Genomic DNA, 27,893 nt, shown 5'->3' with positions numbered 1-27,893 from the left:
ATTACTTCAATTTTAATCATTAAAATTGTTTTTTCAACGATTTTTGGCTTAGTTATTTCGTTAAAGTCAAATGATCAAAGTAAACAATAAATTGTTTTTATTTTGATCAATATTAAGCATAAAAATTGTGGAGTCATCAATTTAATAGGGTCAATATCGGGTCGGATTCGGATTCAGGTTCGGGTCAATGATTATCGAATGGTTTGATTTGCAATATTCTCGGGTTCTATTCGGTCGGGTTTGCTGGGTTCGGATCAGGTCATACTTGCTAGCCCTATGTGTAACCAACTTGAGGTAAACCCGTGTTCAATTTTAAATGGATTAATGTGTTTTTACATATAATTTTTTGGGTACAAATGTGTGTATATAAAAGGATGGTTTTACGTTTGTGTAAGACGTTCTTAAGCAATAATCATTGTTACATCAAGCTTATCACAAAATTAATTCGACCTTGCTCATAAAATTTATCCAAATTAATTTCAAAAACCTGTTGAAAACTTGAAATAACTTGGACCCATTTACCTAGGTCTCATGAGAGACTCTCCCACTAATTTTGGTGAGGAAAAAAGAAATTCAGTTAGTTGGTCTCTCACTCCATGTGAGACTATGAGAGGTCTCTCAATAACGCTATTGAGAGACCGTCTCTCAATAACGCTAAGTTCCTAACATAAATTTATTGAAAGAGTATCCAAAATGACATTTATCCCTTTTAGTAATCTTAAATTCAAGAGAGTGTAATTTCCCTCATAATTTGGCTGATAAATTCATGAGGTAATCTACTAATAACCCGACCTCAAATTCTGTCAACAATTTGTCGATATAATTTGACAATCACCATATTCACCAACAATCCAAGATGGAGGAGTAGAGATGACATAAAGAGAACAAATCATACGTCATTACAAGTGACAGTCCTCAATTTTCTCTCTCCTCGCCGTGTATGGTGGCGCGTGAGATGAACCCAACAGAGCTACAACTCCGTCTAGTGTTCAACAATGGCGTCTTAAGTGAAACCCAGGAAGCAAACGGTCTAAAACGTTCATGGGTTCTTCTTAAACCCCACTTTCAAACCATCTGCGACGTCGTTTCATACATCCTTGATTCTTTTAATCTTCATGACTCTTCCCCTCATGGCATCATTCTCTTTGTAATTTCCCTCCTTTCTTTTTTTTGCATGTTTTATTTTCCCACATTTTCTTGCATTTTTGTTTTAAAAGTTTCAATTTTTGGTGTTTTTGTTGTTTTATTGTATGTATAGGGTAAGCCTGCGTACATCCGACCCCCGTTCCCCCGTAATTGTGGTAGCCGTTGAGGCACTGGGGTAATGTTGTTGTATGTTGTTTTATTGTGTGTGTGTGATGTGATTTTATTCTGATTGTAAGTGAGATATGTGATTATCAGTTGGGTAATCAGGATTTATAGTTAAGAAGGGCGGAAAATTGCAGTGGGGGCGAACTAGTAGTGTAACGAGGTGAATAAGGAACATATTCAAAAAATTTACCAAAATCTTTTGGGCTTCACTGAGGGCGAGTTCCCCTGCTAACCCCCCTTAGTTCGGCCAATGCTGATTATATATGATTATGTTTGCAACTTTTGATATTTCACGGAATGCATAAAATGTGGTTGTTACCATTGTTTTTTATTATGTGCTCAATTCTGATTGGCAAATGTGATTGAAGTCATTAAACGTGCTCTCTTTTGCTGCTTATAAAATTCTTTCGATTAGTTCTTAGTTGTGAGTTGTATCTGGATCATAAAGTTCATTCCTTCGAGGTCCATCTTATGTAGGTGTGATGTTGTGAGTGTTGACAATGTAAATGGGGATTGAACTCCAACGTAATCTACGCCAATTCCTTGGTGGGTTTAACTTTTGGTTCCCTGATCAGTCGCTGGTAATAAGCAATATGCCTCTTTGTTTAATATAGGGTAAATTGTCTACATCCAACCGCGTAGACCTCCCATGGGCAGGAGCCTTGTAAGTTTTAAGGCAAATGGTGTACCTCACATGGGGAGGGGCCTTTGAAGGCAATGGCGTGAATGTTGTGAAGTAATTGTATTTTGCTAATCGCTATATTACTTATACTTAGATAGAAGTGTTCAACACATTGTGTGGAATTGTGTTTTAGGTGTCGGGTTATATCATGAAAAACATTTCATGTTTTTCGCATAAAATGAAGTGCCTACGTTTAGTACCCATATTCGAGTATTGAATGTTGAAGGTCTAACATGGGTACATGAAGCAGTATCTAGAGTCGGAATAACATATATTATGTGCCGATAAAGTGATAATGCCACCGTATCCATTTTGGTTGTTCACGTGGGGATTTTAATATATAAGCTGGCATCTCCTTATGTATATAACAGTGCCTGTATGTGTCTTTCTGTGGTACCCTAGTTATTGCTCTTTGCTTATCTAATTATTTTGCAGAGGGATGATTTCGTTCTGCCAGAGTTTGAGTCAATTTCCATTTTGAAGGATAACGATCTTATTAGGTGAGTCAAGTCTTAAAATAACTTGTTTCCTACATCTTTCAGATTTATAATATTGTGAAAAATAGGATATGAGGCTTCCTTGTTCCCTCTTCTCATAGTGTTGATCGTGTATGAGCATATTTGAATGTCTGTTCCTAATTAGTGTCAAAAGGAAAGAAACAAGATTACTCAATGCTAGTAAGGCTGTTCAAGAGGCTACGGCTTATATTAAAGATGGAGTAGTGGAGAAGCTGCCATTGCCTTCTGGTGTAAAACTTTTGGCTAATGAAGAATTTGATAAACAAACTGGAGGCCACCAAAGTGAATCTGAGAAGGATGAAGATGAGGGTGTGGAGATCAGGTCACCTGCCCAGAATGACCCTAATGGAGATTTGGCTTCCAAGAAGAGAAAATCCTTCAGCAAATTAGAGAACGCCAAGTATGTTTTGGTGTCCCTTCAGTCTTTCCTAAAATATTAATTTGACTGGTTCTTTCCTTTTTCTTTGGAAATCCATACCTAGTAAAAGAAATTGAATTTTTTTTTCTTCCTATGGCTAATCGACGCTTAATGTATACGTAGCCACCTGCCTCTTCATCGTTCGTTTTCGGTTACATCCATCGAAGTCTTGCTTTTTTATGGTTCAGCTATATGTGAGTGTTTTTTTTGGTCACTTAGAATAGCCTTTCCAGCTTGCAACACAGTGGTAAGGTTGTGTGTATACGATTCACCCTTATCCTGCAATTTGTGGGAGGCTGGGAGCCCTTGAGGGCATGAGGAGATGTTTTGTTGTGCAAATTCTAAAATCCCATGTTTTGCACTTCGTCCATTGCAGGAAAAAAAGAAAGGTCCAGACAATATCACGCACTGTCCAGAAAAAGCATGCCCATGAAAGTGAGCATATCACAAAACCAAAGAAGAAAAAAAAACGTGAAAGTAGGAGTAATCAGAATGCTCTTTGCAGTCCCGTAGACATGGAAAAGTTTGCTAGTGATTTGGTGCCAGAATCTAAATCTGAGAGGTCTTTATCTCCTTGCCTCTTTACAAAGAAGGTTGAACATCACCTGTCTGATTGTTAAGTGTTATGCTGTCTGTACCTTTTCTGTCATTGGCATAGCACTAGCCAAATTTTCTTTCTTCAGTCTTTTGTTTTCTTAACGAGTATTCCATAATAGACTGATTGATGAACTTCCCGTTTGTGGATGCTTTTGGTTTCAATTTTTCCCAGGTAAACAAAGCAACTTTGCGCCAGAAGAAAAAGAGGGTTCTGAATAGGTCAGAGCAAGATGAAGCTAAAAAGGATGAGGTACAAATTTAGTAAGGGTCAGTTAACATGTACTCCCCTTTCGACTTAAAGATACCTTCCACTTTCAAGTTTCAACCGTACGGCGGTATTTTTTAAGGAAAACTATGAAAAATGAGTGTAGAAGTAATAGTGGGCCAATTATGCAAAAGTGAATCCAAAGAGTGCACTAAAAATGGTGCAAATGTAAAAGTGTGGCCAATTTAACCTATAAATTTAAGACAATAGGCCATTTAAAACTAAAGATTGTACCAAAAGAAAATGAATGGTATTATGAATCAACCAACGAGGAAAAATGGAAGGTATTTGAGAACCGGATGGCATACAATCTTGTCTATGCAATTTAAAATCTGATTCTCCATATTAATCTAAATTCTAAACCTTTCTATGTCTATTGCAGCTGTGTGATAGACAACAGCCTGTGAAAGATATGACTATAGATACAGGTCCTAAGGAAAAGATTGTGGCTAACATCATACCGCATCATGGTGAGGATAGTCACAGTCAGCAAGTGGAGATAGGTAGGGATATATTTACGAGAAATCAACTACTTTACTTGATTAGAAACCTGAAGTTTTCTTGTATTAGATAGCATGGAATATGATTCGTTGCCCCTGTTAGGAAACAGGAAAAAGCAAAGATCGCATAGCCGAGAGATTTTAGTAAATGATCTCTGAGGTTATATGAATATTTGTAAAGCTGTGATTTGTCTTTCTTAAAATAATGGATCTGTTCCCCCTATTGTTCTTTTCCTGGTTTCTTGATATCCCCACTATAGATTCGCAAGTTTGGCATTTATAAATTTGAATGAATGTGTGTTCCTATGCTTGTAATTGATGAAGTGGTTTTTTCTCTGGTCTGTCGCCAAGGGCCAAAGTTATAATGAATGATGTTGCCTGTTCAACTCATAAAACGTTTTTTGGTTACAGTGAAAGATAGTGAAGAAAATCAAGGAGCAAATGCTTTTGATGTTAACCCAACTGAGAACGGTACTTGGGAAGACCACTCAGGCGCAAAAAATGTCTCAGATAATCAAATAGTAAAGGTGTGGTATGCATTTATCTAAATTTCTAATTTGCTTGATGTGTACGATCTCTCATTTCCCTTTTCTATCAAAATACCACTACTAAACATGGTATAACGTATCAGTCATCACACCGCGCCACTGGAGGCCACCAAAGTGAATCTGAGAAGGATGAAGATGAGGGTGTGGAGATCAGGTCGCCTGTGCAGAATGACCCTAATGGAGATTTAGCTTCCAAGAAGGGAAAATCCTCCAGTAAATTAGAGAGCGCCAAGTATGTTTTGGTGCCTTTTCAGTCTTTCCTAAAATATTAATTTGCTGGTTCTTTCCTGTTTCACTGGTTCTTTCCTTTTTCTTTGGAAATCCCTACCTAGTAAAAGAAATTGAATTTTTTTTTCTTCCTATGGCTAATCGACGCTTAATGTATACGTAGCACATGCCTCTTCACCGTTCGTTTTCGGTTACATCCATCGAAGTTTTGCTTTTTTTGGTTCAGCTATATGTGAGTGTGCTTTTTTAGGTCACTTAGAATAGCCTTTCCAGCTGGCAACACAGTGGTAAGGTTGTGTGTATCCGATTCACCCTTATCCTGCAATTTGTGGGAGGCTGGGAGCCCTTGAGGGCATGGGGAGATGTTTTGTTGTAAAAATTCTAAAATCCCATGTTTTGCAATTCGTCCATTGCAGGAAAAAAAGAAAGGTCCAGACAATATCATGCACTGTCCAGAAAAAGCATATCACAAAACCAAAGAAGAAAAGTGAGCATATCACAAAACCAAAGAAGAAAAGAAAACACAAAAGTAGGAGTTATCAGAATGCTCTTTGCAGTCCCGAAGACATGGAAAAGTTTGCTAGTGATTTGGTGCCAGAATCTAAATCTGAGAGGTCTTTATCTCCTTGCCTCTTTACAATTACCATTATATCTTTTTTCTTTCTTCCTGGAAGTCATATGGAAAGCATGCCTGATGGCTGAGGTCCATTGAGTTTATCATTTCTACTTCACAGTATTTAAGCCCTTTATTTTAAGCAGTGTATACTGTATAGTACCCCTTGCTTCTACTTGTAAGTTTTTTTTGGTTTGGATTTGTGCTGCACATATGTAATTGCTTGTATGTGCATACGGCTCTTTGTCTATGTGTTTCATCTCCGTTTACGTGTTTTACCTTGCCGATGTTCATGCTTAAATCTTAACTTGTCATTGAATATTTTTTTTAAAGAGAACAATATTTCATCCCCTTCAAGAAAGTGATTCACATTTCACATTTTAGACGGGATTTTTCAGGGGGAGCTGCTGTGGTTGTAGCTGTGGTATTGTCAGCTAAAAAGCTCTCTGCTTATGTACGCTTAAATTCCAAAGGGTCCCATGATGAATTTATTTACTTTATTGTGGTCGTATTTTGTTGTCGATACAATAATACACTTCCAACTTTCATGTGCATCTAGCTGTTCTGGTTTATTAAGTGTTGTGGCAATCCTTTTTCTTCGATATCTCATTATCTCCTATTCTATAAGTTTTTACAATTGTATTTCGTTTGTCCCTTCTTTTCCTTTTTGCAGTGAACTTAATGAGAGCAAGGAAGATAATAATCAAGCATCTGCTATGCCGGATAAAACAAAGAAGGTTGAACATCACCTGTCTGATATTCTGTTGCAGTTATCCAATCTGACACGCCAAGTAAGTAAACTTGTAGTACATCCATTCCTAAATTTATTGTTCCCATTTGTCTTCCGTGGTCAACCTATATGAACTTTGACCATTAATTTCTCCGCCAATGATAAGTTTGTCATGTGTGATTGATCAAAGTTTATTTTAACGAGAACGATATAAATGGAATGGAGTAAGTATTATTTTTCTTACATCTAAAACAAATAACTATATTCAGTTTTTTTATTTGAATGAGGGGCTTTGGCTCCTCTCGAATTTTACAATTTCCTGCGCGACTTTGGTTCTCCGTAATTGCAATGTGCAGACCTTCGCTGGGATGGGGTGATGGCTTAAATTTATTACCTTAAATTTACTTTGCCGTGTAACTGTATCATATCCATATTACTGTCAAGTGCTTCTAGCTTGGAGAGTTATTTCTGTTTTTTTTTTTTTGGGAGTGTATTTGAATCTTGCAAGTTTGAGGCTTATTAGCCAGGCTATACTACAGCGATGTGGTTTTTAAGTCACTGCCGTCTATATGAGGAAATGGTCCATGTTACTTTTTCAGCTCAGCCAATGAACTTACATCATTTCTGTGTTAGACAATTTTTTTGTTCTGAAATCCTCTTATGGGTCACTTGCTCTCCTAATCATTTGCGACAAAAACAAATGAGCATTTCTAGCTTATTAGTCAGGTTATACTACAGCGATGTGGTTTTTAAGTCACTACCGTCTATTATGAGGAAATGCTCCATGTTACTTTTTCAGCTCAGTCAATGAACTTTCATCATTTCTGTGTTAGACATTTTTTTTGTTCTGAAATCCTCTTATGGGTCACTTCCTCCCCTAATCATTTGCGACGAAAACAAATGAGCATTTCTAGAAAATAGGGGGAGTATTATGTAAATGTTAAGTGTTATGCTGTCTGTACCTTTTCTGTCATTGGCATACCACTAGCCAAATATTATTTCTTCAGTCTTTTGTTTTCTTAACGATTATTCCATAATAGACTTGATGAACTTCCCGTTTGTGGATGTTTTTGGTTAAAAATTTTCCAAGGTAAACAGAGCAACTTTGCGCCAGAAGAAAAAGAGGGTTCTGAATAGGTCAGAGCAAGATGAAGCTAAAGAGGATGAGGTACAAATTTAGTAAGGGTCAGTTAACTTGTACTCCCCTTTCGACTTACAGATACCTTCCACTTTCATGTTTCAACCGTACGGCAATATTTTTTAAGGAAAACTATGAAAAATGAGTGTAGAAGTAATAGTGGGCTAATTATGCAAAAGTGAATCCAAAGAGTGAACTAAAAATGGTGCAAATGTAAAAGTGTGGCCAATTTAACCTATAAATTTAAGACAATGGCCATTTAAAACTAATGATTGTACCAAAAGAAAATGAATGGTATTATGAATCAACCAACGAGGAAAAATGGAAGGTATTTGAGAACCGGATGGCATACAATCTTGTCTATGCAATTTAAAATATCATTCTCCATATTAATCTAAATTCTAAACTTTTCTATGTCTATTGCAGCTGTGTGATAGACAACAGCCTGTGAAAGATCTGACTATAGATACAGGTCCTAAGAAAAAGATTGTGGCTAACATCATACCGCATCATGATGAGGATAGTCACAGTCAGCAAGTGGAGATAGGTAGGGATATATTTACTTGATTGGAAACCTGAAGTTTTCTTGCATTAGATTGTATGGAATATGATTCTTTGCCTCCGTTTGGAAACAGGAAAAAGCAAAGATCGCATAGCCAAGAGATTTTAGTAAATGATCTCTGAGGTTATATGAATATTTGTAAAGCTGTGATTTGTCTTTCTTAAAATAACGGATCTGTTCCCCCTATTGTTCTTTTCCTGGTTTCTTGATATCCCCGCTATAGATGTTTCGCAAGTTTGGCATTTATAAATTTGAATGAATGTGTTTTCCTATGCTTGTAATTGATGAAGTGGTTTTTTCTCTGGTCTATCGCCAAGGGCCAGAGTTATGATGAATGATGTTGCCTGTTCAACTCATAAAACGTTTTTTTGTTACAGTGAAAGATAGTGAAGAAAATCAAGGATCAAATACTTTTGATGTTAACCCAAACGAGAACGATACTTGGGAAGACCACCCAGGCGCAAAAAATGTCTCAGATGATCAAATAGTAAAGGTGTGCTATGCATTTATCTAAATTTCTAATTTGCTTGTTGTGTACGATCTCTCATTTCCCTTTTCTATCAAAATACCACTACTAAACATGGTATAACGTAGTCATCACACTGCTTCACGACCACGTTGTCAAGGTTTGGAAGAATGAAAGGTTACCGCAGCCATGTTTAAATCGCAATGGCAAAATTCAGGCGATGACAACCGCGTCCGAGAGTTTGAGACTGAGATTTAGTACCAATATATCTTGCTACTCAATACAGCTGTTTGCGTTTCACCCTATGTCATCTCCCCGACCTCTCCTCTGCCCTCAGTCAACTTACTCTCTCCCTCTCTCAAGAAGATGTTACATAAACCTTTGATTATGTTCACAGATTTACAACACGAGAATAAATATGGAAGTTTAGATAGCATGGAATATGATTCTTTGCCCCCCTTAGGAAACACTGGAGTGTCCCCACGTGGATGATGTGTCGTTTGATCAGAAATTCACAATTATCATTGGTAATAGTGGTTAAGCTAATGATAGTAAAAGGTTTATTAATTTAAGCAAGCGTTGATTGCTAGTCATTTTTAACATCCCTACCCTTTATTCTCATTTTGTATTTATTTTCTTAATACCTATGCTAAAAGCAATATGGGGAAAGAGAATGGGGAAAGAGAAGGAGGAACGTAGGAAGTGTTATTTATGTTATTATTTCCTTAAGAAATGTTATCTACAATGTGCATACCGTGAATGCCACTTTGCGATTATTTCACCCTGCCAGCGTCATCTAAATCTCTTTACTGCATGAATACTTGTTTCGGGAAACATATTGCTGGAATGGAATCCCGGGTAAAAGAATAGGTCAGAAATGGGGGCCAAACTTCCAATACTCGTTCTTATAGTGCATTGGATGATAGAAACCAGTCAACCTCTTCATGCCAAGAATCGGGAGAAATTAATGGTCAATCTAATAATACATGGGCTGAAAAGCACCACTTGACTAATCGATCAGTTAGCAGGGTGCTGATGCTGACTCAGAAACACAGAAATTTTAAGTATCACCTTTATGCAGTAGGGTCCAACTGAATCATCTGTGCTTTGCAGATGATTTAATCATGTTTTGTAAGGGTGAGAGGAGGTCTATTGAGCTTATGGTGCAAGCTTTTGAGTTTTTCTCTAAGGCTTCTGGACTTATTATGAATAAGAGTAAGTCTAATTTTTACTACAATGGAGTTGATGAGATGACTGTTAAGGATATTGAGCTGATCACTGGGATGAAACGAGGTACCATTCCTTTCAGATATCTTGGAGTGACTGTGTCCCCAAAGAGACTGTCTATAATGGATTGTAACTGTCTAGTTGAGAAGGTGGTGGACAGAATTAGGGGATTAGGCTCCAGAAAGTTGTCTTATGCAGGTAGATTGACATTAATTAGGGCTGTTCTACACACTATGCATTCCTACTGGGCTAGGATATTCATATTGGCTAAAGCTGTTATTCATAAGATTGATGCCATCTGTAGACAATTCTTATGGCATGGTCAAGAGGCTAAGGAGAGTCCTGCTTTGGTGTCTTGGGAGAGAGTCTGCAGATCAAAGAAGCATGGGGGATTGGGATTGAAGAATCTGAACTTGTGGAACATTGCCTCTATTGGCAAATACATTTGGTGGATTGAAAGTAAAGCTGATAATCTATGGGTCAAGTGGGTCAATGCAATTTACATAAAAGATAAGGCATCGAGAGACTACTTACAATCCAAGTCCTAATTCAAGCTGGGCTTGGAGGAAAAATTGTCACTCAAAGCATTCTGGCTCCTTTCTTTTATGGAAATGATTGGAATACTTCTGGTGAAACTTATACAGTGAAGCTGGGATATTCTTGGCTGGTCCCTGATATTGAGACTGTTTTTTGGTACCCTTGGCAAAGAAACCAGTTCATGCTCTCAAAGCATATTTTTTTAATGTCGCTCATGGCTCAACAAAGATTGTTAACTCAAGATAGACTTTGCAGAATGGGCATTATTCAGACTAATCAATTCTACTTATGTGGGGATTTGGAGGAATCTCATGCACATTTGTTCTTTAAATGTGATTATAGTGCTAGATGCAGGCATATTCTGGCTACATGGCTGGGTGTTTTTATCCCTAATCATAATGTGGTTCAGTGGTGGCTGAAATGGAGACAGAGATCGTTGCTGAAAAAGAAACTGGTTGCCATGGTTATTGCAGCTCTTATGTACCAACTCTTATGTACCAACTGTGGGACAGTAGGAATAGATGCAGATTAGAGGGTATAATGATCAGACCTGAACTGCTATGTACCAGGCTGCAGGGGCAGATGCGTGCTCGGTTGAAGTTGACTAAAATTAAGACGAATTGTCAGCAGATTAAGGATTGGAATGATGATTCTGATGTACTATGTTATGGTTTACTGATTATTAATGGAATATTTACATTCCCCCCTCCCCAAAAAAAAAAAAAAATTCAACTTTGACACGCTAGTTCCTCTAGTTGACTTGCCAAAGGTTTGTTTCTTCTATGAAATCATTTATGTTGTCCTGCATAATCTAGTTCCTATGTTTAAATTAGCCTGCATTTCCCACATTTCTATAACTTACTCCTATATGTCTGGTATTATTTTGAAAGTAAACACAAACTTCGCATATCATATTTCTGTATTATTGTAAGTTCCTCACTGTCACTAATGCAGGAAGATGTGTGGGAAAAGGTTATTGAGGCGGTCTCGGCAAAGAAAGCACGGCTAATGCCGGAAGATAATTGGAACAAGAAAGAGACTGGAGCTAAGTGGCCATCGTCTTGCTACAATGAAGTCCAAGATGACGCTGAAAAAGTTGCTTCAAAGCTCAGCAGTCAAAAACTTCCTACCCCTGGTCTTGGTATGGCTCGACTCCGGTCAATGAGTTCCACACTTCTATGTATGTTTATATAAAAACAAAAGTAGATTGATCCTCTAGAATATGATACCTGAGGGCGAGGGATGATATGTTAAACTAAATTATAAGTTTTTATACTTTCTTAATAGCGATAGCAATTTCCCAAGGAATTAGTCAATGTTATGAGAGGAACTTATGATGGCAAGATTTTCGTCTTTAAAGTGACTCTTGTTATACGAAATTCAGCTACTGCTAAAGTTGTCATGAAGTTACTGATCTTTGGACCATGAAGATGGGTTCATGTACATGTTCTCTCCTATGGTACAGACTCTTCACGAGTATTTATATATCTAAAGTGAGTGTTTTTTTTTTCCTTTCACAGCAAACAGTAAAAGAGATGCGTGGGAAGAGATAACTGAGGTGGCCTCAGCAAAGAAAGCACAAGCACAGCTAATGCTGGAAGGTAATTGGAACAAGAAAGAGACTGGAGCTAAGTGGCCATCGTCTTCGTACAATCAAGTACAAGATGACGCTAAAAAAGTTGCTTCAGAGCTCAGCAATCAAAATCCTCCTACTCCTGGTCTTGGTATGGCTCGACTCCAATCAATAAGTTCCACACTTCCATGTATGTATATATAAAAACGAAAGTAGATTGATTCTCTGGAATATGATACATGAGGATGAGGGATGATATGATAAACTAAAATATCAGTTTTTGTACTTTCTTAATAGCGATAGCAATTTCGCAAGGAATTAGTCAAATGTTATGAGAGGAACTTATGATGCCAAGATTTTCGTCTTCAAAGTGACTCTTGTTATGCGAAATTCAGCTACTGCTAAAGTTGTCAATTTGTCATGAAGTTACTGATCTTTGGACCATGAAGATGGGTTCATGTACATGTTCTCTCCTATAGTACAGACTCTTCACGAGTATTTATATATCTAAACTGATTGTTTTTTTTTTCTTTTCACAGCAAACGGTAAAAGAGATCTGTGGGAAGAGATGAGTGAGGCGGCCTCAGCAAAGAAAGCACAGCTACTGCTGGAAGATAATTGGAACAAGAAAGACACTGGAGCTAAGTGGCCAGCGTCTTTGTACAATAAAGTACAAGATGACACTAAAAAAGTTGCTACAGAGCTCAGCAATCAAAAACCTCCTACTCCTGGTCTTGGTATGGCTCGACTCCAATCAATAAGTTCCACACTTCCATGTATGTATATATAAAAACGAAAGTAGATTGACCCTCTAGAATAGGATGAGGGATGATATGAAAAACTAAAATATCAGTTTTTGTACTATTTTAATAGCGATAGCAATTTCCCATGGAATTAGTCAAATGTTTCGAGAGGAACTTATGATGCCAAGATTTCCGTCTTTAAAGTGACTCTTGCTATACAAAAAGATTTAGCTACTGCTAAAGCTGTCATGAAGATCCTAATCGTTGGACCATTAAGATGGATTCATGTACATGTTTTCCGATATGTTACAGATTGACGAGTATTTATGTTTGAACTGATTGTTTTTTTCCCTTTCACAGCAAACGGTGAAAAAGATGTGTGGGAAGAGATAACTGAGGCGGCCTCTGCAAAGAAAGCACAACTAATGCAGGAAAATAATTGGAAGAAGAAAGAGACTGGAGCTAAGTGGCCATCTTCTCGGTGCAATGAAGTACAAGATGATGCTAAAAAAGTCGCTTCAGATCCCAATATTCAAAAACCTCCTACTCCTGGTCTTGGTATGGCTCGACTCCGGTCAATGAGTTCCACACTTCCATATATGTATATATAAATGCGAACGTAGATTGATTTTCTGGAATATGATACCCGAGGATGAGGGTCAAGGGATGATGTGATAAACTAAAATATCAGTTTTTGTACTTTCTTAATAACAATAGCAATTTCCCAAGGAATTAGTCAAATGTTATAAGAGGAACTTATGATGCCAATATTTTCGTCTTTAAAGTGACTCTTGCGCTATACAAAAAGATTTAGCTACTGCTAATGCTGTCATGAAGATCCTAATCGTTGGACCATTAAGATGGATTCATGTACATGTTTTCCCCTATGTTACAGATTGACGAGTATTTATGTTTGAACTGATTGTTTTTTTTTCCTTTCACAGCAAACGGTGAAAAAGATGTGTGGGAAGAGATAACTGAGGCGGCCTCTGCAAAGAAAGCACAACCAATGCAGGAAAATAATTGGAAGAAGAAAGAGACTGGAGCTAAGTGGCCATCGTCTTCGTACAATCAAGTACAAGATGACGCTAAAAAAGTTGCTTCAAAGCTCAGCAATCAAAAACCTCCCACTCCTGGTCTTGGTATGGCTCGACTCCAATTAATAAGTTCCACACTTGCATAGTTGCATGTATGTATATATAAATGCGATAGAGAAAAGGGAAGAGGATTTGAAAAGGAATGTAGTGAGAGAATCTTGTGAGAGAAAAAACTCCCAAAATCTTAGAAAAATGAGATCTGGAAAAATTTATTGGTCTCCTTGCCAGCCTTTCTTCTCTCCTCTTTAGTCCCCTTCTTCATTAACCATTGTATTTCATCTTCATGCATGGTTGTCAAGGTTGCTAGTCTTTTTTAAGTCCATTTAATTAATCAATTGGTCTCCCTTGTGACGGGTTACCATTTGTGACGGATATTTTGTGAGATAAAATGGTAACAAAATGGGTTAGTGGAGAAAGGGGACCACATGAATAGTGTTGCAGAGAGAGAAGAAGTGGGTACATTGTGAGGTAAAATGGTATCCGTCTTCAGCTTGTGACGGATATGTCATGTCTTCAATGAGAATTTGTGTTAATTGAAAATTTTTAGATTTCTTTCTTGGTTTTCTTCTTCTTAAAGATTAGACTTTGGTTTATTCTCCATTTTAGCGTAGGAGAGTTTATCATAGTCTTATTATCTTAGTTAAAGAAGGATTAAATCAAGGATTTAAGAGCAATATTTCATTTATGATGCTACAAATGTGGTTGGAACTTTTAATATGTTTGGATTTCTACTGAAATCTGAAATTTTTTTCTATTAAGTCTGATGTTGCACGATTTAAAGTTGGCATGCTCACTTGCTCAGTGAATATGTGTTTGTTCTATCACTGATTAATTGGTGCATAATTCAATTTTTTTTGTAAGGCTTGAATTGAAATTAAATATTGAAATTGAAGGTACTAATTGCTCCTCTCCTGATTTCGGTCATGGGTAATTGACGGACGGTACTAATTGCTTCTTTCTGGATCTCTTTGTTTCCAGTTAGATTTTTTACAGTTAGTCCGGTCGATTTTAAGAACACTTTTTCTTAAGCTTTTTATTTTTTATTATTCTTTAATTCTTTTCTTGTGTTTTAAAGTGACATTCTTGCCTTATAAGAGTTTTCTTTAATGCCCTTTATTTTGTGTTGGTTACCTGGTAATTTGAAAATCTTTGATTTTCTTTTTACCCTTCACATCCGCAAGGATGGTATAGGTTGATTTTCAATCAATCTAGTTTCTTTACCTTATCAAAAAAAAAAAAAATTATATATAAATGCGAAAGGAGATTGATTCTCTGGAATAGGATGAGGGATGATATGAATAACTAAAATATCAGTTATTGTACTTTTTTTAATAACGATAGCAATTTCCCAGGGAATTAGTCAAATGTTACGAGAGGAACTTATGATGCCAAGATTTTCGTCTTTAAAGTCACTCTTGTTATACAAAAAGATTTAGCTACTGCTAAAGCTGTCATGAAGATCCTAATCGTTGGACCATTAAGATGGATTCTTGTACATGTTTTCCCCTATGTTACAGATTGACGAGTATTTATGTTTGAACTGATTGTTTTTTTTTTCCTTTCACAGCAAACGGTGAAAAAGATGTGTGGGAAGAGATAACTGAGGCGGCCTCTGCAAAGAAAGCACAACTAATGCAGGAAAATAATTGGAAGAAGAAAGAGACTGGAGCTAAGTGGCCATTTTCTCGGTACAATGAAGTACAAGATGATGCTAAAAAAGTCGCTTCAGATCCCAACATTCAAAAACCTCCTACTCCTGGTCTTGGTATGGCTCGACTCCGGTCAATGAGTTCCACACTTCCATATATGTATATATAAATGCGAAAGTAGATTGATTCTCTGGAATATGATACCCGAGGATGAGGGATGATGTGATAAACTAAAATATCAGTTTTTGTACTTTCTTAATAGCGGTAGCAATTTCCCAGAGAATTAGTCAAATGTTACGAGAGGAACTTATGATGCCAAGATTTTCGTCTTTAAAGTGACTCTTGTTATACAAAAAGATTTAGCTACTGCTAAAGCTGTCATGAAGATCCTAATCGTTGGACCATTAAGATGGATTCATGTACAGTTTTCCCCTATGTTACAGATTGACGAGTATTTATGTTTGAACTGATTGTTTTTTTTCCCTTTCACAGCAAACGGTGAAAAAGATGTGTGGGAAGAGATAACTAAAGCGGCCTCTGCAAAGAAAGCACAACTAATGCAGGAAAATAATTGGAAGAATAAAGAGACTGGAGCTAAGTGGCCACCGTCTTGGTACAATGAAGTACAAGATGATGCTAAAAAAGTCGCTTCAGATCCCAGCATTCAGAAACCTCCTACCCCTGGTCTTGGTATGGCTCGACTCCAATCAATGAGTTCCACACGCCCATGTATGCATGTATATTTTTAGCAGGAAATAAAAGTAGATTGATCCTCTATAATATGATCTTTGAGGATGAGGTATGATAGTGAAAGCCAATGTCTTTGGAACCGTCTTGAAAGGAGGTCCGTACAAAAGCAGTGATAACTGATGCGCACTGCTTTATGGAAAAATTATAGTATCAATTTTATATAAGGTGGAACAAGGAAGATGATTTGGGATTCTTTTCCTTTCGCAGCAAACTGTGAAAAAGATGTGTTGGAAGAGCTAACTAAGGCGACCTCAGCAAAGAAAGCACAGCTAGTGCAGGAAGATAGGTGGAACAAGGAAGAGACTGCAGCTGCCATGGTCTTACAGCAGCTTAAGGAATGCCATTGGCCTAAGGCTGTCAATGAACAGAGCCAGCTTGCCAAGCCCTCTGAATCAGCTCGGTCAATCCGAGCTCAAGCCCGAGCTCAAGCTCGAGCCCTAGCTCATCAAAATCAGAGCCGATGCCCAGCTAAGCAAGGCTTAGATCGGAAGTCACCCCTAATTGAGCCCACTGTGGCTGGATTAAGAACGCACAAGGCTGAAAATGGGGTGGGGCAGTTGGATATAAGGGACTTTAACGGATCTCGGGTATTTAGAGATATGAAGGTGTGGCCATGAACCTGTCAAGTTGGCTATGACATTTTGGCACTCTTTTTCCACACCTTTGTTTAGGATGTTCATTGCTGTATGTATAGCTTCTTTTGCGTAGGTCTCTCGTTCCTGTTTTGGCCTCGTCGTGTAATTATGGCCTTCTAAATGTGGCTGGCTGTTTTTGTAACCAAACATCAGTCATTTTGACATGGTCATTATAATTGGCACGCAGAGTATATTGTAGTGATTCGGGTTCCCATGAAAATTCCGGTAGGATCAAATGTGAGTACATATAGAGCCATAGAGGATATAGTAATGTGGTACATCAAGACGGGCAAGGATCCGCTCCATTTCTAAAAAAAAAAAAAAAAATTGGAGGTCAATTACCTCATTAGTGGTTTAGATTTGATTTTGGACCGATTGGACTATCATAATTTGACTAGAAAAAAAAAGGTTAAATGAGCGAGCTGGAAAAATATAATATAATATAATATTCCTTATGAGAGGAGATATATCAAAAAATAATGGAGAGAATCTTCACTCCATATATAATGGAAACGACATGAAATGCTTAGCTTAATTAAATGCCATGAAACTCATCATATTAAGATTACGCTGAGAAACAATTCTATATGTATGTGTGATAAACAGTGGTGGAGTTAGGGGGGCTAGCAGGTCGTTTTTCTGGCAGATGAAATTTTCAAAGTTTTTAGTTAAATTTTTCGAAATTTTATCGAGTATGCCTTATGAAATTAGTCGTTCTTCTCCCCTTAAGTTCAAATCCTGGCTTCGCTACTGATGATAAAGTATCATGAAGAGTTATTTGGTTCACTAGTTAAAGCTCTCAGTTTAGTACCCGAGGTCGAGACTCGAGAGTCAATTTCGACAATTGACTATACCCTTATACGGAAATAAATACTCTTTAACTTTTAACGGTGTAGAGGGAGTATAAAAGGCACAACTTTTAGATACTCTCTTCATCCTAATGATTTGTTTACTTTTTGGGAAAATGCACGCGGTTCCCTTTAACTTTCGATTTTTGTCCGAAATACCCAATTTTTTGTTCCGGAAAACTTAAAGAGGCTATAACCCGTGTCTACGAGTTCAGAAAGTGATAATTTTTTTTTTCAAATCGATTATCTTTCCGAGAACTACGATTTGAAAAAAAAAAATTGTCGTATTTGGATCCCGTAGCTAGGAGTTTTTGTACGTCAAAGTTTTATTTACCGAACAAACTTTGAGTGACCATCTCTCTTTGTCATGAATTCCAAACACGACAATTTTTTTTTTCAAGTCGTAGTTCTCGAAAAGATAAATCAATTTGAAAAAAAAATCGTCACTTTCTGAGCTCGTAAACACGGGTTATAGCCTCTTTAAGTTTTCCGGAACAAAAAATTGGGTATTTCAGGCAAAAATCGAAAGTTAAAGGGTACCGCGTGCATTTTCCCCTTACTTTTTATGTACATCAAATAAATTCAAGAGACTATTATAGGATCGTTGTATCTATGCGACAACAAAGGTCATATTTGCTAAAATGAGATTCAAGCCACGAACGAAAATGAAATACTATGTTTTTTACCGCTAAGCTAAGCTGAACTAAACCGAATCAAAACAAAACGAAATTAAATCAAAAAAGGATGTGACATAAAAGAAGAATCCCTGAGGGTTTTAACATAAATCAGTCTTCACAGTTTAGACAGTCTCTCCATCCACTAAACCCAAGACACTCTCACAACCCTCAATTTTCTCTCTCCTTGCCGTGTATGGCGGCGCGTGAGATGAACCCATCAGAGCTTAGACTCCGTCTAGTGTTCAACAATGGCGTCTTAAGCAAAACCCAGAAAAGAAATGGTCTAAAACGTTCATGGGTTCTTCTTAAACCCCACTTTCAAACCATCTGCGACGTCGTTTCATACATTGTCCATTCGTTTGATCTTCATGGTTCTTGTCCTCATGGCATCATTCTCTATGTAAATTTCCTTCCTTTTGTTGTTTCTTCTTTTGCATGTTTTATTTTTTCACATTTTCTTTCAATTTTGTTTACAAAGTTTCAATTTTTGGTGTTTTTGTTGTTTTATTTTATGTTTAGGGTAAGACTGCGTACATCCGACCCCCATTACCCCGCAATTTGCGGGAACCGTTGAGGCACTAGGGTAATAGTTGTTGTATGGTGTGTCTGATATGATTTTATGATGATTGTGGAGTGACATTGTGATTAGATATGCAGAAAGTTTTCAACTTTTGTGATTTTGTTCATAATTTTGGTGCTGTTTTGTTGTTGGGTTCTTATTTTTTCCTGATTGTAAGTGAGATATGTGATTATCAGTAGCGTAATCAGGATTTATAGTTAAGTGGGGCGGAAAATTCCAATGGGGGAAACTAGTTAATAATGTAATAAAGGAAATTAGGAAAAAAATTGACAATTTTACCATAGATTTCAAAGTTTTCATCGTCCCTTAGTTCAGCCACTGGTGATTATATATGATTATGTTTGCAACTTTTGATATGTTGCAGAAAGAATAAAATGTGGTCTGTGCTCGATCGGTTTGGTTTTGTTACTGGGTGCAAATGTGATCAAACATGCTTGCATGAGCTGATGAGCATGGGCCTTTTTAGGCAGTGGTGTACCTCACATAGGAGGGGCCTTGAAGGCAATGGCGTGAACGTCGTGAAGTAGTTGTATTGTACTTAGATAGGACTTAGGAATACTCGACACTTTGTCTGACATCGTGTGTTAGGTGTCAAACTCGGCTATTTCATAAATCCCATGTTTTTCGCATAAAATGAAGTGCCTAACTGGCGTACCCATATCCTACTGTTGAATATTGAGCTCTAACATGGGTATGTGTGGTAGTATGAAGAGTCGGAGTAACATATATTATGTGCTTTATTATACAATCGTATCCATTTGGTTGTTCACTTGGGGATTTTGATATAAACTGACATCTCCTTTTGTATATAACAGTGCCTTTATGTGTCTTTTCTGTGATAACCTAGTTATTCCTTTTTGCTTATCTCATTATTTTGCAGATGGATGGTTTCGTTCTGCCAGAGTTTGAGTCAATTTCCATTTTGAACGATAAAGATCTTATTAGGTGAGTCAAGTCTTAAAGTTACTTTTTTTTCTACATTTTTCGATGTACTATAGTGTAAAGAATAGATTGGATGCTTCCTTCTTTCCTGTTCTCATGCTGTTGATCGTAAATGAGCATAATTGAATGTCTGTTCCTACTCAGTGTCAAAAGGAAAGAAACAAGATCACTCAATGCTAGTAAGGCTGTGCAAGAGGCTACTACTTATATTTATGACGGAATAGTGGAGAAGCTGCCATTGCCTTCTGGTGTAAAGCTTTTGGCTAATGAAGAATTTGATAAAGAAACTGGAGGCTACCAAAGTGAATCTGAGAAGGATGAAGACGAGGGAGTGAAGAGCACGTCGCCTGTACAAAATACTCCCAATGCAGCTTTAGCTTCCAAGAAGAGAAAATCCTCCAGCAAATTAGAGAGTGCCAAGTATGTTTTGGTGCCCTTACAATCTTTCCTAAAATATTAATTTGATTGGTTCTTTCCTGTTTCCGTGGAAGACCATTGCTAGTAAAAGTTGTTTAGTAATGGCTAGTTGATGCTTAATGTTAATGTACGTAGCACATGCCTTTTCATCTTTTGTTTTCTGTCAATCCATCAAAGTCTTACTTTGTTTTTTCAGTTCAACTATATGTGACTATGTGAGTGTGTGCTTTCTTAGGTTACATAGAAATAGTCTTTCTAGCTGACAACGCAGTGGTAAGGTTGCGTACATTTGGTTCGCCCTTATCCCTCAATATGTGGGAGCCCTTGAGGGCATGAGGTGATGTGTTGTATTAAAACTCTGAGATCCCATGTTTTGTGCTTTGTCCATTACAGGAAAAAGAGAAAGGTCCAGGCAATATCAAACACTGTCCAGAAGAAGCATCTCCATGAAAGTGAGCATATCACAAAACCAAAGAAGAAAAGAAAACACGAAAGTAGGAGTAATCAGACTGCTCTCCGTAGTCCTGACGTCATGGAAAAGTTTTCTAATGAGTTGGTGCCGGAATCTAAATCTGAGAGGTATTTATCTCCTTGCTTCTTAGAAATAGCCTCCGTCATATTTTTTTCTGAAAGTCATATTGAAATCATGCCTGATGGCTGAGGTCCAGTGAATTTATCATTTCTATTCACTTTATTTTAATGCCTTTATTTTAGGTAGTTTATAGTATGTCTTTCTTCTACATGTAAGTCCACTGCTAGTAATAGTTGTATACTTATTTAGGTCTTAACTTGCCATTCCATTCCTTTTTAAAAAATATTACATGCCCTTGAATAAAAGAATTCATATTTTAGACTGGTTTTCGGAAAGAAACTTCTCATGTATGTACGCTTAAATTTCCTTAGGGGTCCCATGATGGGTTATCCAGCGTCACACATTCCTTGCAGAAGGAATGTATTTACTTCAAGCTTCAACATTTACTATTCACCATTAAAGCATAGTATTGTTGGATCACTTTCTAAGTTTAATAATTTTGGAGTTAATGTGGTCACATTTTGTTGTCGGTGCAATAATACACTTTCAACTTTCGTGTGCATCTAGCTGTTTTGGAGTAGTAAGTGTCGTGGCAAAATTTGATCCATTTTCTTCCATATCAAAATTTGATCCATTTTCTTCCATATCCCAATTCTACAAGTTTTTAAACTGTCTATTTCATTTACGCCTTGTTTTCCTTCATGCAGTGAACTTGATGAGAACAAGGAAGATACTATTCAAGCATCTGCTATGCCTGATAAAACAAAGAAGGTAGAACACCTGTCCTGTCTGATATTCTGTCGCAGTTATCCAATCTGACATGCCAATTGCCAAGTAGTAAACTCGTACTACTTTGTCTACATCCATCCTAAATTTACTGTTCCCATTTGACTTGACTTGGGTGATCAACCTATTTTGACTTTAACCATTAATTTATCTGAATTTATGTAGGATATAATGTTAAGTCTGTCATGTTTAATTGATCAAAATAATTATTTTCTTCTTATCATTTTTTAAAGTTGCAATTACTTAATATTGTGAGAAAATATTGGTCAATGTCAACCTTATTTGACCACGAAAATTAAATTAGAACGATATAAATAGAGATTATTACTTTTTTTTAGTCTCACCTAAAACAAATAACTTATGTTCAGTTTTTCAAATTGAATGAGGCTCTGGCTCCTCTCGAATTTTATAACATTCTGTTTTGTATGCGACTTCGGTAATTGCTACATACATACCCTTGTTGGGATAGGTGATGGTTAATATTTACTACCCCAAATTTACTTCCCCAAATTTACTTCATCATAAAATTGTATCATATCCATATTACTGTCAAGTGCTTCTAGCTTGGAGACTTATTTCTACTTTTTCCCCCCCCTGGAGTGAACTTGAGTCTTGGAAGTTTAAGGCGTACTAGTAAGGTTATACTTAAAAAAGTAATATGGTTTTTAATTCACTACTACCCTGTATTATGGGGAAATGCTCCATCTTGCTTTTTCGGCTCAATCAATAAACTTATATTTCTATGATAGACGATTTTTTTGGTCCTGAAATCCTCTTATGGCGCACTTGCTCTCCTAATTATTTGCGCCAGAAACACATGAATCATTTTTAGAGAAATATGAGGGAGTATTATTAGGTGCTAAACTGTTAACTACAGCACTGGCTTTGGCCTTTTCTTTGTCATTGTCGGACCAGTAGCCAAGTTCTGTTACTTTAGTCTTTTGTTTCCTTAACAAGTGTTTCCATAAAAGGCTTTGACTGTGGAACTTCCCGTTTGTGGATATTTTTTTGGTTTCATTACTTCCCAGGTAAGCAGATCTACTTTGCGCAAGAAGAAAAAGAGGGTTCTGAAAAAGTCAGCGAGCGATGAAGCTAAAAAGGTTGAGGTACAAATTTAGTAAAAGTCATTTAACATGTACTCCCCTTTCGACTTATGGATACCCTCCACTTTCAACCACATTGACAACAATGAAAAATGGGTGCTACTGGTAAAGTGGGTGAGTTATGCAGAAGTGAGCCCAAAGTGTGAAATAAAAATGGGTCAAATGGCCAATTTACCGTTTAAATTTATGATAATAAGGCCATTTACTACTAAAAACGTTCACCCAAAAGAAAATAAAACGTATTATGAATCAACCAAACGAGGAATAAAGGAAAGTATTTGGGAATCAGAGGGCATACAATTTCGTTTATGCACTTTAAATCTGATTCTCCATATTAATGGACACCTTTTCTATGTCTACAGCAGCTGTGTGAAAGACAGCAGCCTGTGAAAGATATGACTATGGATACAGGTTCTAAGAAAGAGATGGTGGCTAACATCACACAGCAATATGATGAAGATAGTGATGCAGAGGGTGACCTTGTCCCAGTAGTGATTCGACCTGGTCTTATACGATTTACATCTTCCGGAAAAGGTACTATTGCTTTGTCCTTGCTTTTCAGAAATGTGCTATCGTGTCAAGGATAATAGAAGTAATGTCTGATTGTACAAATTTCATACATGTGCAATTAGACGTGACAAGTCACCGACAGCCGTTGGAGATAGGTAGGGATATATTTACAACAAATTGACAACTTTACTTGATTGGAAACCTGAAGTATTCTTGTATTAGATAGCATGGAATATGATTCTATTCCCCCTATTGGAAACTGGAAAAAACAAAGATCGCATAGCCAAGAGCTTTAATAAATGATCTCTGAGGTTATATGAATCTCTGTAAAGCCGTGGTTTGTGTTTCTTAAAGTAGCGGACCTGTTCCCCCTATTCTTTTTTTTGTCCTGGTCTTATCTCCGCTATAGATGTTTTACGAGTTGGCATTTTTACATCCGAATCTGTTCCTATGCTTGACTGCTTGTAATTGAACAAGTGGTTCTGTCCCTGTGGTCTTTCGCCAAGGTTATAATGAATGATGTTGCCTGTTCAACTCATAATTTTTTTTTTTTGGTTACAGTGAAAGATATTGAAGAAAATCAAGAAGCAAAAGCATTAGATGTTAACCCAACCGAGAACGGTACTTGGGAAGACCACTCAGGCGCCAAAAATGTTTCAGATAATCAAATAGTAAAGGTAATTTGCTTGTGTGTACCATTTCTCAGTTCCCTTTTCTATCAAAATACTACTACTAAACATCGTATAACATATCAGTCATGACACTGCATCATGACCAGTCAACCATGTTGTCAAGGTTTGAAAGAGTGAAAGGTTACCGCAGCCGAGTTTACATCGCAATGGCAAAAATCAAGCATGACAACCGAGTCCGAGAGTTTGAGAGTTGAGACTGAGATTTAGTTCCAATATATCTGCTACTAAATCCAACTGTTTGCAATTTGAATTGTTGACTCTCTTCTTTGAGTGTCAACCTTGTCACTCTCTCTCGTCCCCACAAACCTCCTATGCACCCCAATGGCCCAATCCGCTGTCCTCTCCCCATCCTTAGAATTTCACCCTATGTCATCTCCCCGACCTCTCCTCTGCCCTCAGCCAACCTCATACTTTCTCCCTTTCTCAAGAAGATGAAACATAAACCTTTGATTATACTCACAGATTTACAACACGAGTATAAATTAGAAACACTAGAGTGTTCCGCATGGATGATGTGTCGTTTGATCAGAATTATCATTGGTAATATTGGTTACACCACTAGTAAAAGGTTTAATTTTTTGTATTCATTGTTTGAATCCTTAATGCTAAAAGCAATAAGGGGACAGAAAAAGAGAAGTGAGGAAGTGTTATTTATGTTCGGGTTTCCTTAGGTAGTGTTATCTACAATAGTACAATGTGCAAATCATTAATGTGGCTTTGCAATTATTTCACCCTGCCAGCGTCATCTAAATCTCTTTACTGCATGAATACATGTTTCAGGAAGCATATTGCTGGAATGGAATCACGAGTAAAAGAAAAGGTCAGAAATGGGGCCAAACCTCCACGTGGAAGGAATCAAGAAACGGCAATACTCATTCTTCTAGTGCATGGGATGATGGAAACCAGTCAACCTCTTCGTGGCAAGAATCAAGGGAAATTAATGGTCAATTTAATAATACATGGGCTGATAAAAAGCATCACTCGAGTAATAAGTCAGTCAACTTTGACAAGCTAATTCCTCTAGTTGACTCGCCAAAGGTTTGTTTCTTCTATGTAATTACATATGTTTTTCTGCATAATCTACTACGTCCTATGTTTAAATTAGCTGGCATTTCCCACATTTGTATAAGAACTTTCTCCGATATGTCTAGTATACTGCTGCATCTTCCAAAAAAAAACACAAATTTCGCATATCGTAGTTCTGTATTATTACAAGTTCCTCGCTGTCCCTTTCATTTGGTGTTTAAGAGACACTGTAGGGCCTTGTCCTGTGAGTCTGATTTTGTAACTCCATGAGGTATCCTTGAGGTTATGATTAAACCTGGAGTCTGATATGTCGACATTGGTTTGGTAGATTAGAAATCTCAGAACTTTTTTTTATTGGACAAAGCTAATATTTACAGAGCCACCTGGCCCACCGATGCTTTATATTGTTTTGAGGATTGTGTTTATTCCACATGGCAGGTGGGAGACGTTATCGCTTACCGCTTGTTGGAGCTATCTTCATCCTGGTGCCCAGAGCTGTCTCCTTTCAGGGTACGATCCTATTATTTTTGAAATAGTTGTCCTTCAGTTATTCATGACATTTTTTATGGTAAATTTTGTATTGAGACCATCCTGTTCACTCATTAAAATTTGCTAGATCTCATTTAGTTATATCATTATATGTGTAATCAGACCACAAGACGGTCTGGTACGTTATTTGTGCATTGTGTATATGTTTGTTAACTACTGTAATTTGGCTCATTTTACAGGTAGGGAAAGTTACATCATTTGAACCAGAGTCCAATATGATTAAACTTGTTCCAGTCCCGGAGTATCCGCTTAACCTTCCAAAGAACGATGTTGATGATGAAACACCTCTTGGGTCTTCAATCTACAGTGAAGATGGATCCTTAGAGGTACCAATCAAATAGAAACTATCTAATTCCTGATTAATTTTTTAGCATTTATCCATGGAAGTTTCGGACTTCTGTTAACCCTCCCACCCCAAGGGACAGAAGAAAAAGAGAAATATAAATGATATATATTTACCGAGACCATTAGCATTCTTTTGTTTAGTACTACAAGACTTTGGTTCTTACCATTTTCATACAAGAACTGAACTCTTCACATTTAACTGTCAATTTGGGTAGATATTCTTTGACTGTCTCACATATTGAAATTGTGAGACATCAAATTAACGACGGTTGGATTAAGGGTGTGTTTGGATTGAGGGATTTGGAGGGAAAAGAAAGTGAGGGAAAGTAGGGGATTTGAAATCCCTTGTTTGGATAGCAAATAAGGGTGGAGGGAAACGGAGGGGGAGAGATTTGGAGGGATTCATTTTCCCTTCTCCAAGGCAAATCAAAATCTCTCCACAATAGGCAAGATTTGGAAGGAAATTGTATCCAAACACCCACATCCCATTTACCCTCCCCTTCCCTTACCTCCCTTTCTCTTCCCTCCTTCCCCCTCCCCTCCCTTTCCCTCCACTTTTGTTATCCAAACACACCCTAAATGTAAAAATGAGTAATTAACTTGTCGATAAATGTAGTGGTCCCACAAAAATAATCTGCAAGATGGTCTCTTTTGAGAATTTATGTAATTTAAGCTTGTATCTTTATCTAGCAATCAGATATGATAGTTTCTTTCTTTTTTTTTTTAGTGAAGTTGCAATAGTTTTTCGAGTTGAGATGCTAAGATGCTTTTACATTCAATTTCAGACAGATTTCCATTCGCTGAATGAAGTACGTATCATGAAGCTTGGCGACTTGACTCAATCAGAAGGCAAAATTGGCAGTTCTACTCCAACAACTAAGAAGGTCAATGAAGTACAAGATGGTGGTAAGAAAGTTGTTGCAGATCTCAGCAATCAGAAGCCTCCTACCCCTGATCTTGGTATGGCTCGACTCCATTCAATGAGTTCCCCACTTCCATCTATGTATGTTTGTACCGGAAAATAATCTAGATTGATCCTCTAAAATATGATTCATGCGTACGAGGGATGATAATAAAGCCAACGTCTTTAGAACCGCCTTGATAGGATGCCCTTACAAAAGCAGTGATAAACACTACTGCTATTGCCGTAACCTTGACTCTTGCTTAACCAAAGTCTAAAGCTGTCGTGAAGAATTGACGATACTAACTGATTGTGTGTTTTTTTTTTCTTTCACAGCTAATGGTAAAAAAGATGTGTGGGAAGAGATAACTGAGGCGGTCTCAGCAAAGAAAGCACAACTAATGCAGGAAGATAGTTGGAACAAGAAAGAGACTGCAGCTAAGCGACCATGGTCTTACAGAAGCTTAAGAAGCAGTGCCATCGGGCCCACTATGGCTAGATTAAGATCGCAAAATGCTGAAAATGGTGCATGAACCCTATTAAGTTGGCCGTGACATTTTGGTACTCTATAACTAGATCACGGTTTGTCAACACATCTTTGTTTAAGGATGTTACAGTGTTGTTGTATAGCCTCTTTTGCGCAGGTCTCACGTACCTGTTTTGGCCTCATCGGGTATTATGGCCTTCTTAATTATGGCATACACTAAATGTTTCCAACGCAAGTGTTATATGGGTGGCTGCTTTTGTAACCAAATCTACACTTGCATGATTTACATGTACAGTTGGAGCTTGTGTTAACAGTAAAATCGGTGCTCCTAAGTTTGTTTTCGCTTTATCCTATTTAATTTGGTGATTTTAGTTGGCTCAGTGGTGCATCATGGCAATTAGATTTGACATCCAGTAGGGACTCAAGTGAGATGAAACACCGATAAACGACTATGGGCATTGTGTTGGCAAGGCAGTTGAGTACATAAGTTGGCCTTATAATGTCCATTAGACCATTACAGTATATATTGTCTTGATGATAGTTGGCTCATAAGAGTATATGGTCGCAAACTCGCAATATGATTCTTGCGGACGAGGGATGATAATGATTAGTGTCAAAAAGTATGTTGACTATTTTAATTCATCCCATCACGGTCGCTCATAGTGGGTCTTGAGCAAAGACCAAAGGGTCAGTGACACGGCACCCTTTGCA

General features: G+C 37.4%; 2 protein-coding genes across 10 annotated transcripts; both read left to right on the top strand.

Moving 5' to 3' along the window:
• The first annotated feature begins 818 nt into the window (after window positions 1-818).
• Window positions 819-16,989, top strand: LOC141598591 (uncharacterized). 6 transcript variants are annotated; one of them, XM_074418278.1, is made up of 21 exons: window positions 819-1,147; window positions 2,429-2,493; window positions 2,636-2,911; window positions 3,306-3,522; window positions 3,699-3,776; window positions 4,174-4,294; window positions 4,703-4,818; window positions 4,923-5,071; window positions 5,484-5,681; window positions 6,354-6,471; window positions 7,501-7,578; window positions 7,975-8,095; window positions 8,488-8,603; window positions 11,295-11,481; window positions 11,861-12,064; window positions 12,453-12,650; window positions 13,017-13,214; window positions 13,601-13,798; window positions 15,321-15,518; window positions 15,895-16,092; window positions 16,360-16,989. In XM_074418278.1, the coding sequence occupies exons 1-21, from the start codon at window positions 941-943 to the stop codon at window positions 16,767-16,769; spliced, it is 3,651 nt and encodes a 1,216-aa protein (XP_074274379.1). In that variant the 5' UTR covers window positions 819-940; the 3' UTR covers window positions 16,770-16,989. The 6 variants fall into 6 exon arrangements, with proteins under 6 accessions (XP_074274379.1, XP_074274377.1, XP_074274378.1 ...); XM_074418276.1 differs by having other exon boundaries at window positions 12,453-12,689; XM_074418277.1 differs by having other exon boundaries at window positions 11,295-11,520.
• A 1,337-nt stretch (window positions 16,990-18,326) lies between these two features.
• Window positions 18,327-27,548, top strand: LOC141598592 (coilin). 4 transcript variants are annotated; one of them, XM_074418283.1, is made up of 13 exons: window positions 18,327-18,712; window positions 19,773-19,837; window positions 19,979-20,254; window positions 20,645-20,830; window positions 21,491-21,554; window positions 22,598-22,675; window positions 23,038-23,206; window positions 23,744-23,859; window positions 24,655-24,912; window positions 25,339-25,410; window positions 25,629-25,775; window positions 26,580-26,754; window positions 27,032-27,548. In XM_074418283.1, the coding sequence occupies exons 1-13, from the start codon at window positions 18,506-18,508 to the stop codon at window positions 27,226-27,228; spliced, it is 2,010 nt and encodes a 669-aa protein (XP_074274384.1). In that variant the 5' UTR covers window positions 18,327-18,505; the 3' UTR covers window positions 27,229-27,548. The 4 variants fall into 4 exon arrangements, with proteins under 4 accessions (XP_074274384.1, XP_074274383.1, XP_074274385.1 ...); XM_074418282.1 differs by having other exon boundaries at window positions 23,035-23,206; XM_074418284.1 differs by having other exon boundaries at window positions 18,391-18,712; window positions 22,598-22,669; window positions 23,035-23,206.
• The last annotated feature ends 345 nt before the right edge of the window (window positions 27,549-27,893 follow it).

This window comes from Silene latifolia, chromosome 9, assembly GCF_048544455.1.
Source record: "Silene latifolia isolate original U9 population chromosome 9, ASM4854445v1, whole genome shotgun sequence".
In the NCBI taxonomy this organism is placed as follows: domain Eukaryota; kingdom Viridiplantae; phylum Streptophyta; class Magnoliopsida; order Caryophyllales; family Caryophyllaceae; genus Silene; species Silene latifolia.
Note: the sequence above shows the minus strand (reverse complement) of the source record. Positions and strands in the feature narration are given on the sequence as shown.

Excerpts from the sequence above, each read along its gene's own strand:
- LOC141598591 (XM_074418275.1), top strand. The coding sequence starts at position 941 with ATGGTGGCGCGTGAGATGAACCCAACAGAGCTACAACTCCGTCTAGTG. Across the intron at positions 2,494-2,635 it reads AAGGATAACGATCTTATTAG|TGTCAAAAGGAAAGAAACAA; the intron begins GTGAGTCAAGTC and ends GTTCCTAATTAG. Across the intron at positions 4,819-4,922 it reads CAGATAATCAAATAGTAAAG|TCATCACACCGCGCCACTGG; the intron begins GTGTGGTATGCA and ends ATAACGTATCAG.
- LOC141598592 (XM_074418282.1), top strand. The coding sequence starts at position 18,506 with ATGGCGGCGCGTGAGATGAACCCATCAGAGCTTAGACTCCGTCTAGTG. Across the intron at positions 19,838-19,978 it reads AACGATAAAGATCTTATTAG|TGTCAAAAGGAAAGAAACAA; the intron begins GTGAGTCAAGTC and ends GTTCCTACTCAG. Across the intron at positions 26,755-27,031 it reads GCCTCCTACCCCTGATCTTG|CTAATGGTAAAAAAGATGTG; the intron begins GTATGGCTCGAC and ends TTTCTTTCACAG.